General features: G+C 33.8%; 1 protein-coding gene across 3 annotated transcripts in view; it reads left to right on the top strand.

Moving 5' to 3' along the window:
- The window catches only part of csmd3a (CUB and Sushi multiple domains 3a), a 227,044-nt gene that overhangs the window by 51,292 nt on the left and 157,269 nt on the right, over positions 1-18,483 (top strand). For all 3 annotated transcript variants that reach the window (XM_042773196.1, XM_042773197.1, XM_042773195.1), the window contains exons 5-10: positions 1,250-1,457; positions 9,827-9,939; positions 10,764-10,841; positions 13,072-13,159; positions 14,580-14,704; positions 15,088-15,209. In XM_042773196.1, coding sequence (XP_042629130.1) covers positions 1,250-1,457; positions 9,827-9,939; positions 10,764-10,841; positions 13,072-13,159; positions 14,580-14,704; positions 15,088-15,209 — 734 coding nt within the window. The remainder of the gene's footprint in view (positions 1-1,249; positions 1,458-9,826; positions 9,940-10,763; positions 10,842-13,071; positions 13,160-14,579; positions 14,705-15,087; positions 15,210-18,483) is intronic.

The following is an 18,483-nucleotide window of genomic DNA, read 5'->3' as shown; positions in this document are numbered from 1 at the left end:
GAACTGTCAAACAGAAGTCCAAGTTTGAGATAAAAAGTCACAATTACATTTTTTTTTTTATCCCATGGCAGAAACAAGTTTACATCAATTTCAGAGTTTTGGCACAGGGAATCATTTAAAATGATAGTTCACCCAATTTGACTTTCTTCTTACTGCATGACACAAAATAAGTTAATTTGAACAATGTTTCAACTGTGTCAGTGTTTCAACTCATCAAAACAACATTGGACCCCATTGACTTTCATTCTATGGACAAAGACATGTTTCAATATTTTATACTGTGTTCACCAGAAGTCATACAGGTTTAGATCCACATCAGGGTAAATAAATGAATAAGTCTGTTTTTCATGCAAAGCATGTCGTATCTGCACTATGGACTTGCAGTGCTTGCAATACTTGCAATGTTGCCCTGTTGAGCAGCTTGCCAGCTCACTATGAGTGATTGTTCCATGTAAAAGAGCTTCAGAAAATCCTTCTTTTGTGTTGCATGGAAAAAACGATTAGATATGGGTTTGGAATGACATGAGGTGAATAATAAATAATTAAATTATTGCATTAAACTATTCGAATGCATTTGTTGTACACCAAATGCGTGTGCAAAATGTTGCATTAGCTCATGTCCTGCTTATGTTTATTTTAAATATAAAATACCTTTCATTGTGGTAATTGCATTTTGGAGTGTTTTGTTAAGACGCTTTCCTCTTATCCTGCATATGAAGCTAATTAGATTAATTATCTTACACGGTCTCTGTTTTCAAGCCAGTCTTGGGCTGCATAATTAAGTGTTGATTTTATTTTTGTTTTTGAAAAAAGAAAAAAGAAAAGCTTACAAAACTCATATAATACTCATTAAAACAATAATTCTGTTCATCAGAACACAACCAGCAATTAGTGTGATCAACCTAGTTAATTGTTTTGCTGGCAGACAAAAATCCAATCCAGTGTGGGCGAAGTATGAAAAAAAGACACAAATTTATTTTGGAGAAGCTTTGCCTTCGCTGTGTGATGCACATTATCCATCGTAATCATAATGTCAATGATTCTGCTTTGCAAATCAGACCTTTGACTTGCAGCTAACAGTCGGAGGACCCCTTCCTGCTCTGTTTTCTTTGTAAAGATCTGAAAGAGTTTCATAGCAGCTTGACAGAAAAAACAAATGCCTTCAATCCACAAACATTTTACATTTTATTCAAGTTCTGTAAAATTATAGAAATTTTTTGTTAATATTGTGTGCTTGTTTGGCCAACAGCTGCGGACACATGTGGTGGGACCTTCCGCGGGTCCGGTGGCACCATCTCCAGTCCAGACTTTCAGAAGGACTATCAGAGCAGTGGCGAGTGCACGTGGACCATCCTGGCTGATCCAGGAGACACCATCTCACTAGTCTTCACTGAATTCCAGATGGACAGCAAACTCGACTCTTTAGAAGTTGAGGGATCCGATCCACCAACGATATGGTGAGTATGATATTGGATTGTTGCATCTGCATTCTGTGGTCAGTTATTTTTGCAGGGTTTCTGCAGGTTTTAAAAAGGTCTTGAATCATAGCAGAAAGTCTTAAATTCATCAAGTCTTGGCATTAAATGTTGCATTGCAATGTATATCTTGTTCAGTATTTTTAGTATTTGTTGTTTTCCAATACAAGTATCTAAACATCCTTAAAACAAGATACATTTACTTGAGATGCAAATGTAAAATGTCTTGGAAAATTTGAGATGAATTTATTGATTTTTAATTGATTTGAAGCAAGTGTCTGTGGGGTATATACGGGGTATGTTAACTTGTTTTTCATTTGAATAGAGCCCGTTGGCAGTTATTTGTTCTTGTTTTAGTTGTAAGCTCACTTCATTTTCATCAATTTTGATCATAAATAAGACTTATGTTATTTTGCTTTTCAAGTAAATGTATCTTGATTTAAGGATCTTTAGACCTTTTGCACTGGAAAAAAAGACCAATATACTGAGAAAGAACAGCAGTTTTTGTTTTGCAGTGTGATGATCAGAAGATAATGTCAAAATGATTTCCATATTCTAGCAGAGCTATTCAAACCTTAATCTATTTCTTTTTTTATGAAATTAATTAAAAAGTAATGTAGATCTGTCAGAAGTTGTATTTTCAAACTTTAAAGTGTTTCAAACTGTAAACTTATTGCGCGTCATTGTGCAAAACACAGTATGTACAAACCATGTTTATCATCATCGATTTTTTTTTTTTTTTTACACCTTTCATAGATTTATATGTTGTTTTTGAGGATTGTGGCATGCCACACAATTTGTGCGTGTTGCCACTGGCATCATTTGACTAACATCTACAAAGTTACAGGTTATTTTGCAAAATAGCCAGTTTGATGGAATGCACAGCCTTTGACATTGCCAACAAAAGATGTGGGAAGCGTTTTGTTTTTGTTTTTAAAAGCCTGTCTATTTTGTTATCCTAACTGCACATTATGATATGCTTAGTTGCATTGTATTATTGGCGTTTATCAGTTTTTTTCCCCTGCTGTCTGCAATAACCCACTAGCTGAGATCCACTGATTTAAACTCAAATCAATATTTCATATACATTTTCACCTGCATAATTACTGTACCTTTGTCCCTTTGTGTTTTTCCTTATGCATTGATAGGTTCATAGGATCCAACATCTTAATTTCAAATTGTGGAAATGATTTTCAGTATGACAATGAAATGTGCGATTTATGTGTTAGATTGTCCAAAGAAACTACTCAGAAGGTGCCAAAACTTCCACCAAACCTCTGAAATGACTGTGTGAGCTTGTGAGAATCATATGAAATAAGATTACATGCCTTTAACTTGATTCAATGCAGCCTGCATGACTCTGCAAATCGAAAGATTTCAGTCTTGGCACAGGAATACAGAGCATACTGAACGAGTGCTCAGCGTTAAACTCAACCGCTGCTGCTGAAATGACAATCAGACACTGTGAGTGCATGTTAAGAGCGCAGGGAACATGAATGTGTGAGCAGTATCGTGGCATGGTGTTGATGACCTTGCTTGTTGTTTGCTTCATTGATTCGCTTAAGTCATTTCTATAAGCAACATGACAAATGAAGCCAACTTTTGTTTGAGCAGAATTAACTTCTCCCCTCTAATATTGTTCAAGCCAAACAAACAAATCAATATTTTTGTTGGAATGACCTTTATGTAATTCTACCATACTTTCTGTGTATGTTGGAAAGGGCAAAAACAACAATCTTGTAAGTTACAAATCACTCATAGAAAGGGGCGTACAAAAGCCATTCCTCTTGCTCTCCAAAGGAAAGAGCATTCTTTGTTTAGAAAAGTATATTACATTTCTTTTTGTCTTAGATGGAACATGCTACAGAACTTAAATGAGACACCTGGGGTCACATTTTGCAAGCATAACATGACTGTTTCTGGGTCAGTTTTGTGTTTGAACTCATGCCACATCAGATCCTGAGCTCAGATCAGACGATATTTAAACTACAAGGTCAACACTTGAGCATATTTTGGGAATATGAACCAGATTTGTCTGCGTTTCTCTGTATGATGATGAAAATATTTTATTCTTAGATTAAGACAAATGGCATGTTCTTGTTAGGGTTTTGCATCATTTAAAGCAAGCAGTTTTCCTCTTTTCCCCACACAGGCCGCTCAGAGAGACATGACCAAATGAAGTCTTTTGTATCCATTCACTCCTCAGAGATTTTACACACTCGCTGTGACTGCTGCTGCCCGCTGCATACAAGATTTGTCCCACTTCTCTGCACCACACTGCCTGGAAATAAAGGAATAAACACCACACACTCACTCACTCACACTCAGGCAGATTATGGTGCATGGTGGGAGAAGGTTAAAAGCAGACAGCTGCATGGACTGTCATCATAATTTTGCAATGGTTCTTTTGTGATAATATTATCTTTTTATCGTTGCTTGGATCAGAAACATCCAGAATCAGTTATTTCTGAAAATCAGGGGCTTAAAAATGAACAGTCTGTCTGTCTGTCTATCATTATATCTATAGTTTTATCATTCTGATCTGTCTGTCCGTCCGTCATTTATATCTATAGTTTTATCATTCTGTAGTTCTATCTATCTATCTATCTATCTATCTATCTATCTATCTATCTATCTATCTATCTATCTATCTATCTATCTATCTATCTATCTATCTATCTATCTATCTATCTATCTATCTATCTATCTATCTATCTATCTATCTATCTATCTATCTATCTATCTATCTATCTATCTGTCTGTCTGTCTGTCTGTCTGTCTGTCTGTCTGTCTGTCTGTCTGTAGTTCTATCATTCTGTAGTTCTATCTATCTATCTATCTATCTATCTATCTATCTATCTATCTATCTATCTATCTGTCTGTCTGTCTGTCTGTCTGTCTGTCTGTCTAGTTATCTATAATTCTGTAGCTCTATCTATCTATCTATCTATCTATCTATCTATCTATCTATCTATCTATCTATCTATCTATCTATCTATCTATCTGTCTGTCTGTCTGTCTGTCTGTCTGTCTGTCTGTCTGTCTGTCTGTCTGTCTGTCTGTCTGTCTGTCTATCTGTAGTTCTATCTATCTATATGTCTGTCTATAGTTCTATAATTCTGTCTGTCTGTCTGTCTGTCTGTCTGTCTGTCTGTAGTTCTATCATTCTGTAGTTCTATCTATCTATATGTCTGTCTATACTTCTATCATCTATCTATCTATCTATCTATCTATCTATCTGTCTGTCTATCTGTCTGTCTGTCTGTCTGTCTGTCTGTCTGTCTGTCTGTCTGTCTGTCTGTCTGTCTGTCTGTCTGTCTGTCTGTCTGTCTGTCTGTCTGTCAATCCTTCAAAATAAGTGATTAAGTGAAAGAGTAAAGGAATTTTAAAATGATAAACTTGAGTCAGATCACCTAGCACACCTTGATGTGTCATTCATGTGTGTAGCACAATCAGTGCAGGACAAGTTACATGCCAAAGTGTAATATTTATGGGTAGGAGTTTGTTTAAATCCTTAACTCAAAGTGTGACTGATATGAATAGAGATGCTCGACTTTGAACTGCCAACAATGCTGAATGAATATTGGGACGGATGCTTTAGAGCCTGTACTCTCTGAGATAAGCTATTTGGCTTGTGTGGCCTGAAATAACAGATGTATATTGCAAAAGCACAAGTACAAGCACCTGAGAATTAGAACCAACAACAGTGTAACCACCGGCAAAGGCTAGATAACGTTATTATTATGGAGAACATAATGTGCATTTCTCTATTAATAAAGCGTGAGCACATTTGACTGCTGGTCCAGTTCTGACAATCTGTCCTATTGTCTGCTGACCCGTTGCACAAACACTTGCACAAAAATAAATAGTAATTGAAAACACACAAATAAATCAAAACACCAGTGGAATGCAGGAAATGGATACACCTCCTCTCTCTTACTCCTCCTGCCTGCTTGAGAGAGAGAGAATAAAGAGGTGAAGATATAGCGAGACTAACAAACAGGATTTGCAACACCAGAGCTGGGGTGTTGTGGGTGGCTGAGAAGCAAAGTGGTTGTTAAGATGAGAGGTGATTAATAGTTGGTGTTTGAGAGGCAAGGACAAGATACAATAAAATTAGGGGGTCATAATCATGATTGCTCCCCCTGAAGAGCAGGGCGAGCCTGGTCAGTACCAATCATGATTTTGTCGAGAGCCAAGCTGAGTCTGAGGGGGGTCACTGCCCCCCAGACGAGAGCCAATCATGATTTTGTCTGAGCTATGAATAAAATATAAAAATTAAATAATTAAATTTTATTTGTTTTTTGTTGTTTAAGCCCCAGATGAGAGATACTCTCTTTAGATGAGAGGACTCTTTTTTTTCATTATTTTTACTGCTCTAGCAAGTCAACTGAATAATGAATAATTCGTTGTATTTTTTAAAGAGCAGGTCATAAGGTATTTTAAAGGTTTCCTAATATTGTGTTGGAGTGCCCTACATCAGGTTTATATGCATCTAAGGTCAGAAAACATTGTAATTTTCTCAGAATATACATTTAATATTAGAGTCATTTGTCAATGATTAGGAAATGATTCGTTCCAAGCAAGTTCGGAGCAAACCCCTCCCTTCCATAAGCCTACTCTGCTCTGATTGGTCAGCTGGCCAAGCCTGTTCTGATTGGTACAGAGAGGAGTCCTTGAGCCAGTTAGCGAGTGCTACCATTGACAAAGCACCTTTACATAAAACAATAATATAGTGCTCCAATCCGTTCCTATAATAATGACAAAATACAAAAATACTCATAATAATTCCTTACATTTATATAGCGCTTTTCTGGGCACTCAAAGCACTTTACATAGAAGGGGGTATCTCCGATTTGACTGAAAATTTATCAGAAGAGATGAAAGAAAGATAGTAGTCATTTACGCAATTCGGAAAAAAGAGGCGGCTTTTTTGCATTGTTTTCTTTTTCTTTTTTTTTTACTCTTTGTACAGCAGTTATTGTTCATTCTAAATGTATTTTAATGTACAATATGTGTTACATAAATACATGAATTGTAGAACATATAAAAAAGTGATCGTGGCTCATCTGCCAGTGGGTGACCCCCACGCATAAAAGTGAAACTCTGCCTATGCTGAGAAGGCATTGCTATGCGGTTGCTAGGGTATTTGGGTGATTATTAAGTGGTCAAAACAGTCCACCACCAAATCTCTCTGATATCCTGGTCACTGGATATGACTCACTCCTCCTTCACTATTACTGAATGGAGTCTGATTGCAGCCAGAAAATGAAGTGATTGAATGATTGAAAGAAGGCTAGAAAGAAAGAACCAATGAATGAAGGAAAAAAGAATGAAAGAAACAACAATGCATTGAACAAACGATAGATAGAATGAATGACAGATAGATAGATAGATAGATAGATAGATAGATAGATAGATAGATAGATAGATAGGCATACTTATTCATATAAATTAACTCATTGATATTTAGAGAAACTTTTATTCCCAAAATTTCATATAAATTAGTTTTATAAAATGAAAATAAAATGAAATCCATATATGCTTGGCTGTATTTCACAGAAACATGTTCATGGCACATTTCACTGCCAAAACCTACTTTTAGGTAATATACTATAGTACAACTATTTGTTTATCAAGTTAAATACAGAATAATATAAAGTGTAAATATAAAAATACAACAGATAAATATTTTGTATATACACACACTGGCATGAAAACAGTAAATAAATATTTATTTTATTTCAGTTATCCAAAATATTTTCATTAAATTTCCATCTTTGTTTTTGTTAATGATAACACAATGTAACAACAATTGGTTTTACTTATTTTTTTTTAACGGTTCTTCTGTAATTCTGTGGTGCTAATTATTATTACCCTATTTATTTCCAAGTAGCTTCAATATTTTGGTAAATATTTATTTCAGGTAAATTTGATAACTTCTTTAATTATGAAAGATAATTTAATTATGAAGGCTGGAAACATTCTAGAACTTTCTGTAAGATTCTCTAATATGCTGTAATATTCTAGTGATTTCTGAAACATTCCAGAACATTCGTAATAAAAGACAAAAACCATCCAACATACACTTCTCAAGTTTTGGTCGACTCACTTTTGGTAACTGTTTGTTAAACTGTTGTTAACATGTACCATGCTATTTTTATGCATGAGTAATAACAGATTAATTTGTATAAGTTGTCAACATTTTTTCATCAGCACTGTTAATGATACACAAAAAGTAATGCGATTCAGCATATAAAAATAAAAGTTAAATAATACAATACAAAAAAATAAAAAATAATAATAATTGTTCCACGGTGTAATAATGCTTATTTTGGGGGTGGACTTTTAAGACTTCCTCTTGTAATTAACCACCTAACAACCTTCCAGACTTTAGCAACCACATAGCAACAAAAAAGCAACCAACTGCAGCACCTTAGCATCATGGCAGTGAGTTTTACAGTTGTGTTTGTGAAACCAGCAGATGATGTGGGGTCATTTGTTAACATCGCTGGTGCCAAAATTGAAGTTTTTCTCAAAATGTTTTACCGGTGTGAAGGGAACTCAAAGTCAATCTGGCGTCTTTCGGTCAAATTCAGGATTGGATCCAGGCTTTAATGTGGGTTGATGCCTAGACGTTTTACAAACGTATAAAAATCTCTCGTTTGCCCTTTCCAACATTACAGCACTGACAAGTGTTTGAGACTCAAGTATGAACTGTTTTTCTTCAAAAAGCGATTCCACTGTCGGATCTCACTTGAATAATTGCAGCGTCGGCAATGATTGACAGACAGCGAGGCCGAGTGGGCTGGAGTTCATTGCAGAGGAAAGGAGTCATTCTGGACAGTCTGTGCCGGCTGGAATGGCTTAGCCTTGAAATACTTTTGCTCTGTTTTACTATAGACTTTCACTGTCACAGCCGATTGACTGTTATGAAGTTTAAAATTATGGCTGAGTCCTTGAGATGTGTGCAGATGGGAAGAAACAATAAATCTAATGTTAGTGGCAAACAGCTGAAGGCTGTTTTTACGTCATTTGCATCTCAGTAAACACTGAATAGTAAACATAGTCATTTATAAAGGTCATATTTTATGGCTTGTGAAGCTTTCAATACTTCCTTCATTTGGCCTTCATCAAATAGGGCCACTGTACCTTACAATAATATCATTAAAAAAAAAGTGCATTTGGCAGATCTTTTTATCCAAAGTGGCTTACATTGCATTCAAAGTATAGTGTTTATCAGATAATGTATTCCCTAGGAATTGAATACATGACCTTGCTTGCTTGCTTACTTGCGTACCTACCTACCTGCCTCTGATATTATTGGTATATTGTACTGATAGTGTCCAGAGGTGGTTTTGAGTGTGTAGGAGAAACCTGTTTACTGTGGTACACATTGAAAGATCTGTTGCATAAGAGGGCAGCACTTACAAAATGTTTTTTTTTTTTTTTTACTTTTTTTTCTCTTTAAATCAGCTCCATTCAGCATATGTTTAGCAGCTGTCAGTATTATTTTTCTCAGAAAAAAATAAATAAAAATCTCAGCAATGGCTCAGCAATATTTTAGTCAGTTATGTTTTGCACGTATCAACTTAATCTCCAATATTTCTCTAGAAATAGAATGGATGACATTCAGGCCCTGTCCACAGGAACGCGGTTATTTTTAAAACCGTAGCTTTTTCTACGCTGTTTGGCCGTTCGTCCACACACAAACGCAGCACCAGGTTACTGAAACCGAACATTTTTGAAAACACCTGCCAGGGTGAAGATTTTCAAAAACTCCGGTTGCAGTGTTATCGTGTAGACAGCGAAACCAGCTTTTTTGGCTTGTGACGTCAGAGACTGCGCTGTTATCTCCGCTAAAACTTTTCAGGCTTCTGATTGGCAAACATGGCTTTACTGTCGAGATTATATCTCGTTGGCTTGGCATGCTCTTGACAGTGCTTCATAGCATGCGTTTGCGTTTTCATGTATTTTTTAAAAATGGAAGAAAGAAAACTCTGTTTATAAAAATACCTGTGTACGTGTGGACATGAATGTGGATAGCAGCTCAGATCATTTGATTTTGTGTGAATTTGATGAGAAATGTTTAGGTACATATTGAAATTTGAGCCATTCTTGAAGGCATCTCACAATTCTGTTGAGCAGAATGAATAAAAGTGCTCAATTTAATTTACATGCCTAAAAGTGAGACTTTTCTAATTCTATTTTTAAATTCAGTTGAAATGTACGATGCAATTGGTGTCATTTTATTGATGATATGCTATATTTTATTAAATCACAAGCTTGGCAAACCATTTTGGAGATTTTTGTCTTTCCATGTTGAAGCAGTTTCTTCATCTTCTTTACAGGTTATCAGGAATTAATATTCCTGTGCCCATAGTCAGCAACAAGAACTGGCTACGGCTTCATTTCATCACAGACAACAGTCATAGGCATAAAGGATTCAGTGTCCAGTATCAAGGTACATTTGAAAAACATGTCTAAAACATGTCCAGTTCTATCTCTGACCTTGAAATAAGGAACAAATAACTGAAATTAAATAAATAAACATTCAATGTTCTTGTCAGACTTTTGTTTTGATTGTGTTTTGACTGACTGTTACCTTTCTTTGGGTTTCCTATTCTACTTGTTCCTGTTTCCTTGCTTAATCGTTTGTCATCAGTCATGTTAGTTTGTGTATGAAAAATCTCTAAATAGTTTCTCTTTCAAGTTTAGTTAACAGATTGTTTCGGATGAACTTCGTTTTTCTTTTTTTTTACAATGCAAAATCACACATAATATAATTTCTTTTCTTTTTTTCTTTTGATTTTGGGTCATAGTATGACCCAGACCTCTATTATGGGATTCACCCTGTCACTCTAAGTAATTATGTGCAGCTGCATTATCAGAAAAATCTTTAATCACCTTGTTAATCTTAATCAGCTGCTAATTAAATTGCTTGATTTCTTATAACGAGGAACAGAAGATGACCTGTTGAAAGTTGAATCAAACATGATCCACAAGTTATTTTCGATTAATTTGATTGGAAGCAAATCTAAAAGATGAATTATAGAACTAAAATAGAAGCAAATCATGAGAGAACAAACAAAAAACAGAGAATTATATTTTCACACAGACAATACATGTCTTACAGGAACCATTTTTTCACATTTTGTTTATTTGCTTTTTAATTAACTGACTTTATTGATAAACTATCACTCATGTAATTTTGCAGCGGGCTTTTTAAATCTCACCTACACGGAATAAAAATGTGGCAAATTTTCTTTGTTTTCTTTTGCTGAGCAGTGAAACGATCTGGAGATTTTAAATCAAGGGGAGTGAAATTATTGCCCGGAAAAGACAACACAAGTAAATTTTCAATAAGTAAGTGTGTTTCCTTCTCTTTGTAAAATTAAATACACACAGTCATTTGATAAGTGTATTTTGAATGCATTTTTACAAATAAACAGTACCGTGTTATGTAGGGGTGGGCGATATGACAGTCTTAAATCACAAAATGAGTTACTTTATTTCACTATAAGAATATATATGATAATATAGTTATTTCTTGCTTTAAGTAAGGGTTTTATGATATCAATATTTGAAACCATTGAAATTTCATCAAATTCAAAATCACAAAAAAATAAAACTATCCTAACTAACATTAAAAAACCCTCTCAAGCTGAATGAAGATAAGCAAACAGTCAATAATAATATAAGAACAGACAAATTAATTACAGGCAATAGGAAAGAAATTTATAATAGAACAAGGACACAAATGACAGACCTATGTGAAAAACTTCAAGCACTAGAAATAATAAATACTTCTTAAATTGTATGTACAAAAAGCACTGCATGGTCTTCACTGTGTAAATTCAATTCATATTTATTACTATTACAGCTACTAAAGTGATTCAGTCAATAGCAGCAAGATATTTTCTCTCATTTGTCGTTTGATTAACATTAATGACACAGACAGCACCAGGTTTAGGCTGCTGTCACTTTAAGACTGAATGCGCTAATCTAATATACTGTCACACATGCGTTTTCTTTCTCAACTGTTTGCGTTCACTTAAGACATAAGCGACTGTGTTTACGAGGATACTCGCAAATATGGGTATTTTGATACAAGTGTGTGTTTGACCATTCAAGCCCAATGAGTCTGTTTTATAATGTAATAATTTTTAAAGCGGCTTTATGTGTGCACCGGTATATCACCCACCCCTAATGTTATGTGATATGTCAGATGATTATATGGTACTTTGATTAACCATTATAGTAATGATCTTGTTTTGTACAGTATGATACTCTAAATCCAGAATGGATGAACACATTCCTATAAAAGTAGTTCAGACAAAAATGAAAATGAAAAAAAAAAAGAAAAGAAATGATTGCATAATTTTTGGGAGAACTATCCCTTTAATGTGTTAAATTAAAAAAAAAAAAAAAAATTGTGATATGTTTTGCAATGTTTAAACAATCAATGTTTATTCGGCTCTCTTTTAGATTACCATGGTTATAGTCCAACACCAGAGCGCCCCCCCCCCCAAAAATAAAATAAAATATATAGTTAGTTTTTTTGTGTGTGTGTGTAGGCTCGTTCAAGTAAAAACCAAGCAGCTTTATGATCTGCTCTCTAGTGCTGCTGCATGTCATGCGTAATTATGGCTGTTAAAACTGTTGCTCTAATGTCATAACTTTAATGTGAAACAGCTCTTCACTGCTTAATTTCTTTCTGATGTGCATCCCTGTTAATTGTTTAATATTCCGTAGATGTTATTCCGCCGGTGATTTCGCATCTACACCTTCAAAGCCTGTAATTCATAAAGTGCAAACAATGCCACATTTTTGTAATCCTCTCGCTTGCAATTTAGCAAATGGATCAAAGGAAATTAGAGCATCCAACGAAACAGAAATCTGCATTTTGATTAATTGAGCTTAGCTTGACTTAGAGGTCCCTCACCCACAGAAGCTCCTCAGAAGAGAATGTCAAATCTGTGAAGCGAGCGGCTTTAGAGGGCACACAGGTGGTAGGATTTCACTCCAACTGAGTTTAATTACTGGCCATCCAAACCACCGGCCTAACCTGGTAACAGAACCAAGCCACACGCTCCGACAGAAGCCTGATCACTATCTATGGAAATGATTTGTGCACACAGCGAAAGTGAATAAGTCCTTTTTTATGGCTCCACGTGCACCAGCGTCGTAATGAAATGCTGACTGATTCGTTTCACCCTTGACAATGTAGCACTCCAAACACTTAATTACAACTGGATAGAATTTTTATGAGCTTCTATTTCACAGTGTCTGCATCACGCATTCAGAAATGAGTTATGAGTGAATTATTGGGTTTTATTCAGGACCCCGGGCTGCTACCAAACACCCCTTTCTAAATGCTTCCCTTAAATTACGTGCATAATGTTGCCCCCTGCGGTAATTATCATGCGCCAACACCTATTTATGGACGAGATATTGTGCCAATTTTTCTTTTGATTGAGGACGAAACTCGATGTCTGATAATCAAGGATTTATTATGGAGAGCGTGATCACAGGTGATGAAGGCTGATGGTTTCGTGTTGGCTTATGTCTCCATATGCTCTTTCTCCTCCCACAGTGAATGAAGGGATGGTCAAGCAGGTCTCCAACTTCTGCCCGGACCCCGGGGAACCAGAGAACGGCAAGCGCGTTGGCACTGATTACAGGTAGACAGGCTGTCCACACCAGACACACAGATGCAGTTTTGTTTTTAAAAATGATGGGAACAGTTGTAATGTCATGCAGCTATACTTATAGTATAGCTCATGAATATTAATTAGGCCATGCACAAATAGTTTAATATGTTCTTTTACTGTTTTGATAGATTATAAACTGAAGTCTTTAATAGCTTCTTTTGCTCATTTACAAGTTGAAACCGAAATGTAAACAGCAACATCGAAGAATCCAAAATTAATGAAACAACAATTAGCACTGAGTTTGTTTTGACATATGTTATGCTCTCATTACATTACATGTTTAATCTTATAAATTCTATTTTATTTGCTTAAATGTTAAGCAAAATATTAATTTAAATATTTTATATAAAATAAATTTTTAATATTAAATTATTTTATATTAAATCAGCAAAAATGACACATTTAATGTAATTTTCTTTTTTTTCGTCTTAAGGTATGAATAATCTTTGCAAAATAGGATGTATTTATCCTTTATTTTTTATAAATATAAATATATTTTTTATTAAATAAGTGAAGAATACATGTAATGTGAATTTTATTAATATATGCAATATTTTATCTGCTGAAATATTTTTTTCTAAATTTATTTAGCAAAAACATTTAATTTATTAAATATTAATTTATCAAAAATACTCACGATGTTACTTTTTTCTTGTAGATCAATATACAGTAAGTGATGAAATTAATATGCATTTAATTTGCTTTAACATTACACATTTGATTTTAATAACTTTTTTTATTTGCTTAAATATGAATATTTGCAAACTAAGTTAAATATACCAATTGTATTAAATTAGCATTTAATGTTCTATTTTATTAACATATATGCAAATATATATTTTGTTTGCTTATATTAATGTTTTTTTTCGAAATATCTTTTTCTAAAAAAAAAATCTTTAATATTAGTTTTGCATAAATTCCCAAGATGTTATGTAAAATTTTCTTAAACATTTTTTAGCTGAATATTATGCATTTAATATTTTTGTTTAATGCGTTTAATTTCTCTAATTTGAATAGATTCAGTCTTATTGTAAAGTATTACTGATACATATTGACACTGTGAAATTCTGATAACAGTCGCAATGACCATTCAACAAAACATAAAAAAGGAATAAATTACGTAAAGCTATTTTGCAAAGTGGGGAGAAAACTAGCAATGGAAACAAAAAGTCATGGGAAACATCTCCTCAAGGATCCCTATGCCTAGGTATTTCAATAGGAATGAAATCCCTGAATATATTCCTTCCTGACATTTGCTCTGACATGAGGCCACAACACGCAGTGCTGATCAATCTGTCAGGACGTGTTGTTTGCGGTGTGGGGGGATTGCTTGATTGGTTTTCTGTCATTGATTCCCTGGCTTACGTTTGTTCTCTCTTCAACACGGCAGCATCGGTGCGACGGTTCATTTCACCTGTGATGGGGACCATGTGCTTCAGGGATCCAAGAGCATCACGTGCCAGAGGGTCGCTGAGGTGTTCGCGGCCTGGAGTGACCATAGACCCGTCTGTAAAGGTTAGACCATTGTCTTCAGTAAACCCTCTGAGCAGGATTAGACCAGATATCTGATCTACTGATGACCCGTGATCCTACAAATTAATACTATTGATTCTTGATACTGATAACAGCTTCACTCAAATATAAAAAATTTACTTCCTGTTGTTTCAAACATGTATTATTGCTTTTTACAAAAACCCATTTTTCATTCAACAAAAGTGGATAGTTATCCAATGTTTTTTTTTTTTTTTTTAATTCTGAAAAAAAATCTTTTTGAAGACTCTATTCATTTAAAGTTTACTTATGCAGAACTTCTGTCCACAAAACCTTTTTTCGTGTGTCTGTTAGTCTTCTCTTATTCATTATAAATGAGTTCTTCTCTGTATTTGTGTATTTTGCAGTGAAAACATGTGGGATGAACCTCTTCGGCCCTTCAGGAACGTTTACATCGCCTAATTTCCCTATCCAGTATGAGAGCAATTCACAGTGTGTTTGGATTATCACCGCCAGTAACCCCAATAAGGTACAATAATAACCTGCAGACACACACATCGATCCATATCTGACTCAAACCCAAAGCTTTTTATGAACGTCTCAATATCTTATATCATAAAATTACATATTTAATAAAAAAAAGTTCCAGTGTGATTCTATACTTTTTTTTTTTTTTTTAAATAATAATACTAACAATAACTGTAGTAAATAGGGTGTTTTGTTGTTTTTAAACCATGGTCACTTTTTAAAAATGAATTTACAGTGATTAAATTTTTCTTGTATGATAATATTTACTTCTGTTTTTCTAGATGCCTTTCTTTAGGGTTGTGCTGTTGGAAGCCTGCCATTTGTATTTTATTTGCTTAAATATGAGGGTTTTTTTTTTGCTATACATAAAGCAAAAATATAAATTTAAATATAAATGTAATATTAATTTAGCAAAAAAAAAGACTTAATTTTGTTTTATCGAAATCAAATCAAAGGATTTTTTATGAAACATCAATATCTTATACTTAAAAATTACACAATAACCAACAACAAAAAAATAAAATAAAAATTGTTTTATAATGTTTACAATACAGTAGCTGTAGTAGCTGTAGTTTTGCCATTTGAAACCAGTTTTTAAAATAAATGCATTTACAGTCATATAATTATTTTATGTTTAAAAATATTAATTTAGCAAAAATAGTAATTTAAAAATAAATGCAATTTCCATTTAGCAAAATTTACAGATTTAATGATATATTATTTTATTTTATTAAATTAAACCAAAGGCTTTTTTTGTGAATGTCAATATCTTGTATCTAAAAATTACACATTTAATACATGTTTTTTATTTTTTATTTTATAATACTAACAAAAGGTGTAATAAATTGGGTGTTTTTGGTTTTTAAATAGTTTTTAATTATATAAATAAGGTGTTTTGGCATTTGAAACCATGGTCAGATTTGTAGTGGTATACAGTTTTTTTTTGTTTTATTTTGTTTTTTTGTGTTTTTTTTTTTTATTGTTTTTTTTTTTTTTTTTTTTTTTTTTACCTGTGAAAACCTGCCATTGCGAGAGGTTCCTGATGAGGTATCAGTATCTCACATTAGGACTGAAATCGCTCTCCTGACTCTTGTGCCCCATTGTGCAAGACAGATTAGATCTCATCAATGAAAACATCATCTTCCCCTACAGCACCTCAAATAATGCACTTCTGATTTAAAAACACTGAAAAGATTCTTAACGATTATATGTATAGAATATATGCAATTTACAGTAGTTTTTGTGAGTCAACAGCTTTTCTTTCCATGAGCTCTTGCTGCAAATGGCACATTTCAGGTGTAGGTATTCAATTTTTTTTTTTTTTTTTTTTTTATACCCATATTATGCCAGGCTATTAACAACCAGCAAATAGCTGATTCTTGTCCTCAATTGCTGCTAAACCTGAGCTTTCCTCTGCTGAGAAATGCAAATGAGCCCTAACACACATAACATTATTACCTCATTTATCTTCGCCAGACGGAATTGGAAAGTTCAAATTCTATTGCGTTTTCCGCAGACCCATTATTAGAGACCCATGGGCAGCTCATTGGCATTATTATTGTGTTAACACAGTAAATGAAGTTAATATATGAACTTAAGCAGGACTTCCTCATGGTTGCCTGATTGTGTTCATTAGTAAACCACTAATAATATCAGTGTAAGAAATTATGCTTATGGATCTCCTGTAAGTTGTGCACACATACAGTATATGGATGTTTCTTCAACAGCATGTGGGTGTTATACATCATCTCATAGGAGAATAAAAAAAAAGAATTAACATTTAAACTGCACTGCCATTTCTATCACATCTCAAATTATGTAGTGGGTTTTGAATACATTCTGTTTTGTGGCTGACTCCTTTGTCTTGTTATAAATCTAATTTCATAGCTATCATTTTATTTCTAAATATTGTTCTTAATAGTACAATAGCTTGAAAATGTTTATTGAAAAAAGCTGTAGTTATTATTTTCATGCAATGCAGTGCATATTGTAATGGCTTGAAGTGTTCTTTCAAATGTTTCAAATGTTTAGTGTTCGACAATTTATTTATTTTTTATTTTTTTTTATTTTTTTTTAGTTTTTTTTATTTTTAGTTGTTTTAAATTGATATAAAATGGCATTTTAAGAATTATATTCTATTTCAAATAAATGCTGTTCTTTTGAACTTTCTATTCATGAAAGTATCCTAAACGCCTAAAAATGATGATAATCAGAAATGTTTCTTGAGCAACAAATCAGCATACAGTATTAGAATGATTTCTGAAGGATCATGTGACACTGAAGACTGGAGTAATGATGCTGAAAATTCAGCTTTGCCTCACATTTTTAATTAAAATATATTCAAACGACAAGCAGTTATTTTAAACTGTAAAAATATTTTAGAATATTACTGTTTTACTGCATTTTTGGATCAAAATAATTTGATCAAAATTTATTAATTTGATTGGCAATCACAGTTTTAAATTACATTTTAAAATATATTCAGATAGAAAAGGGTCATATTAAATGTTAATATTTCACACTATTGCTGTTTTTTTATCACGTAAAGGATCAAATAAATGCAGCCTCAGAGACAGCTTTGAAAAACACTGAAAAAAATCATACTGACCCCAAACTTTTAAAATGTAGTGTGCATATTGTAATAGTTTGTTTTTCATTCTTTGTTTAGATCAAAGTTTTATGATGTGTACAAATTCATGTTTCTTTCATATTTCGTGATTTTTATTTTCTTTTTCTTTTTTTCTTCATATTTTAATATTTAAAAGTCTGGTTCTGGGACAACATAAAAGAGAAGTATTTGAAAAGCAGCAAGAAAGCATGGTTAAAACTTCCCAAGAGTTTAATGTGACCTTCATTTAACAAAGAGAAGCCAAGTTGAAATCTGTTAGCGTTAATAAAAATCAACCCACGAGACACAGAAGTGGCAGCCGCTGAAGAAGCACCCATGTACCTCATGTACGTGTGCCATAAAAGTGCCAGAAGGCCGGTATTCATGGTGTCTAACTAAAAGTGTACAGCGGCAGCTCCCCGGTGTCTCCAAACGCACATCGGGGGGTGATTATGCAAACAGGACGTTGTTAATGCACAAGTGAGCGTTTGAAATAACACGGAACAAGCGGAGCACGTCCCTCCAATGTTTACTTGCGAGCTTGAGCCGCTGATTGAAAGCACTCTCGGAAATTTGTTTTACTCTCAACATTCATTGGACTGTGCAAATGATTTGTTGGGTAATTGATGCATTGCCCCCGCTGAATTTTTCAATGGGGCCGCAGAGG

The sequence above is a fragment of the Cyprinus carpio genome, chromosome A16 (assembly GCF_018340385.1).
Source record: "Cyprinus carpio isolate SPL01 chromosome A16, ASM1834038v1, whole genome shotgun sequence".
NCBI lineage: Eukaryota > Metazoa > Chordata > Actinopteri > Cypriniformes > Cyprinidae > Cyprinus > Cyprinus carpio.
The sequence above is the reverse complement of the archived record's forward strand: the minus strand, read 5'-3'. Positions and strand labels throughout refer to the sequence as shown.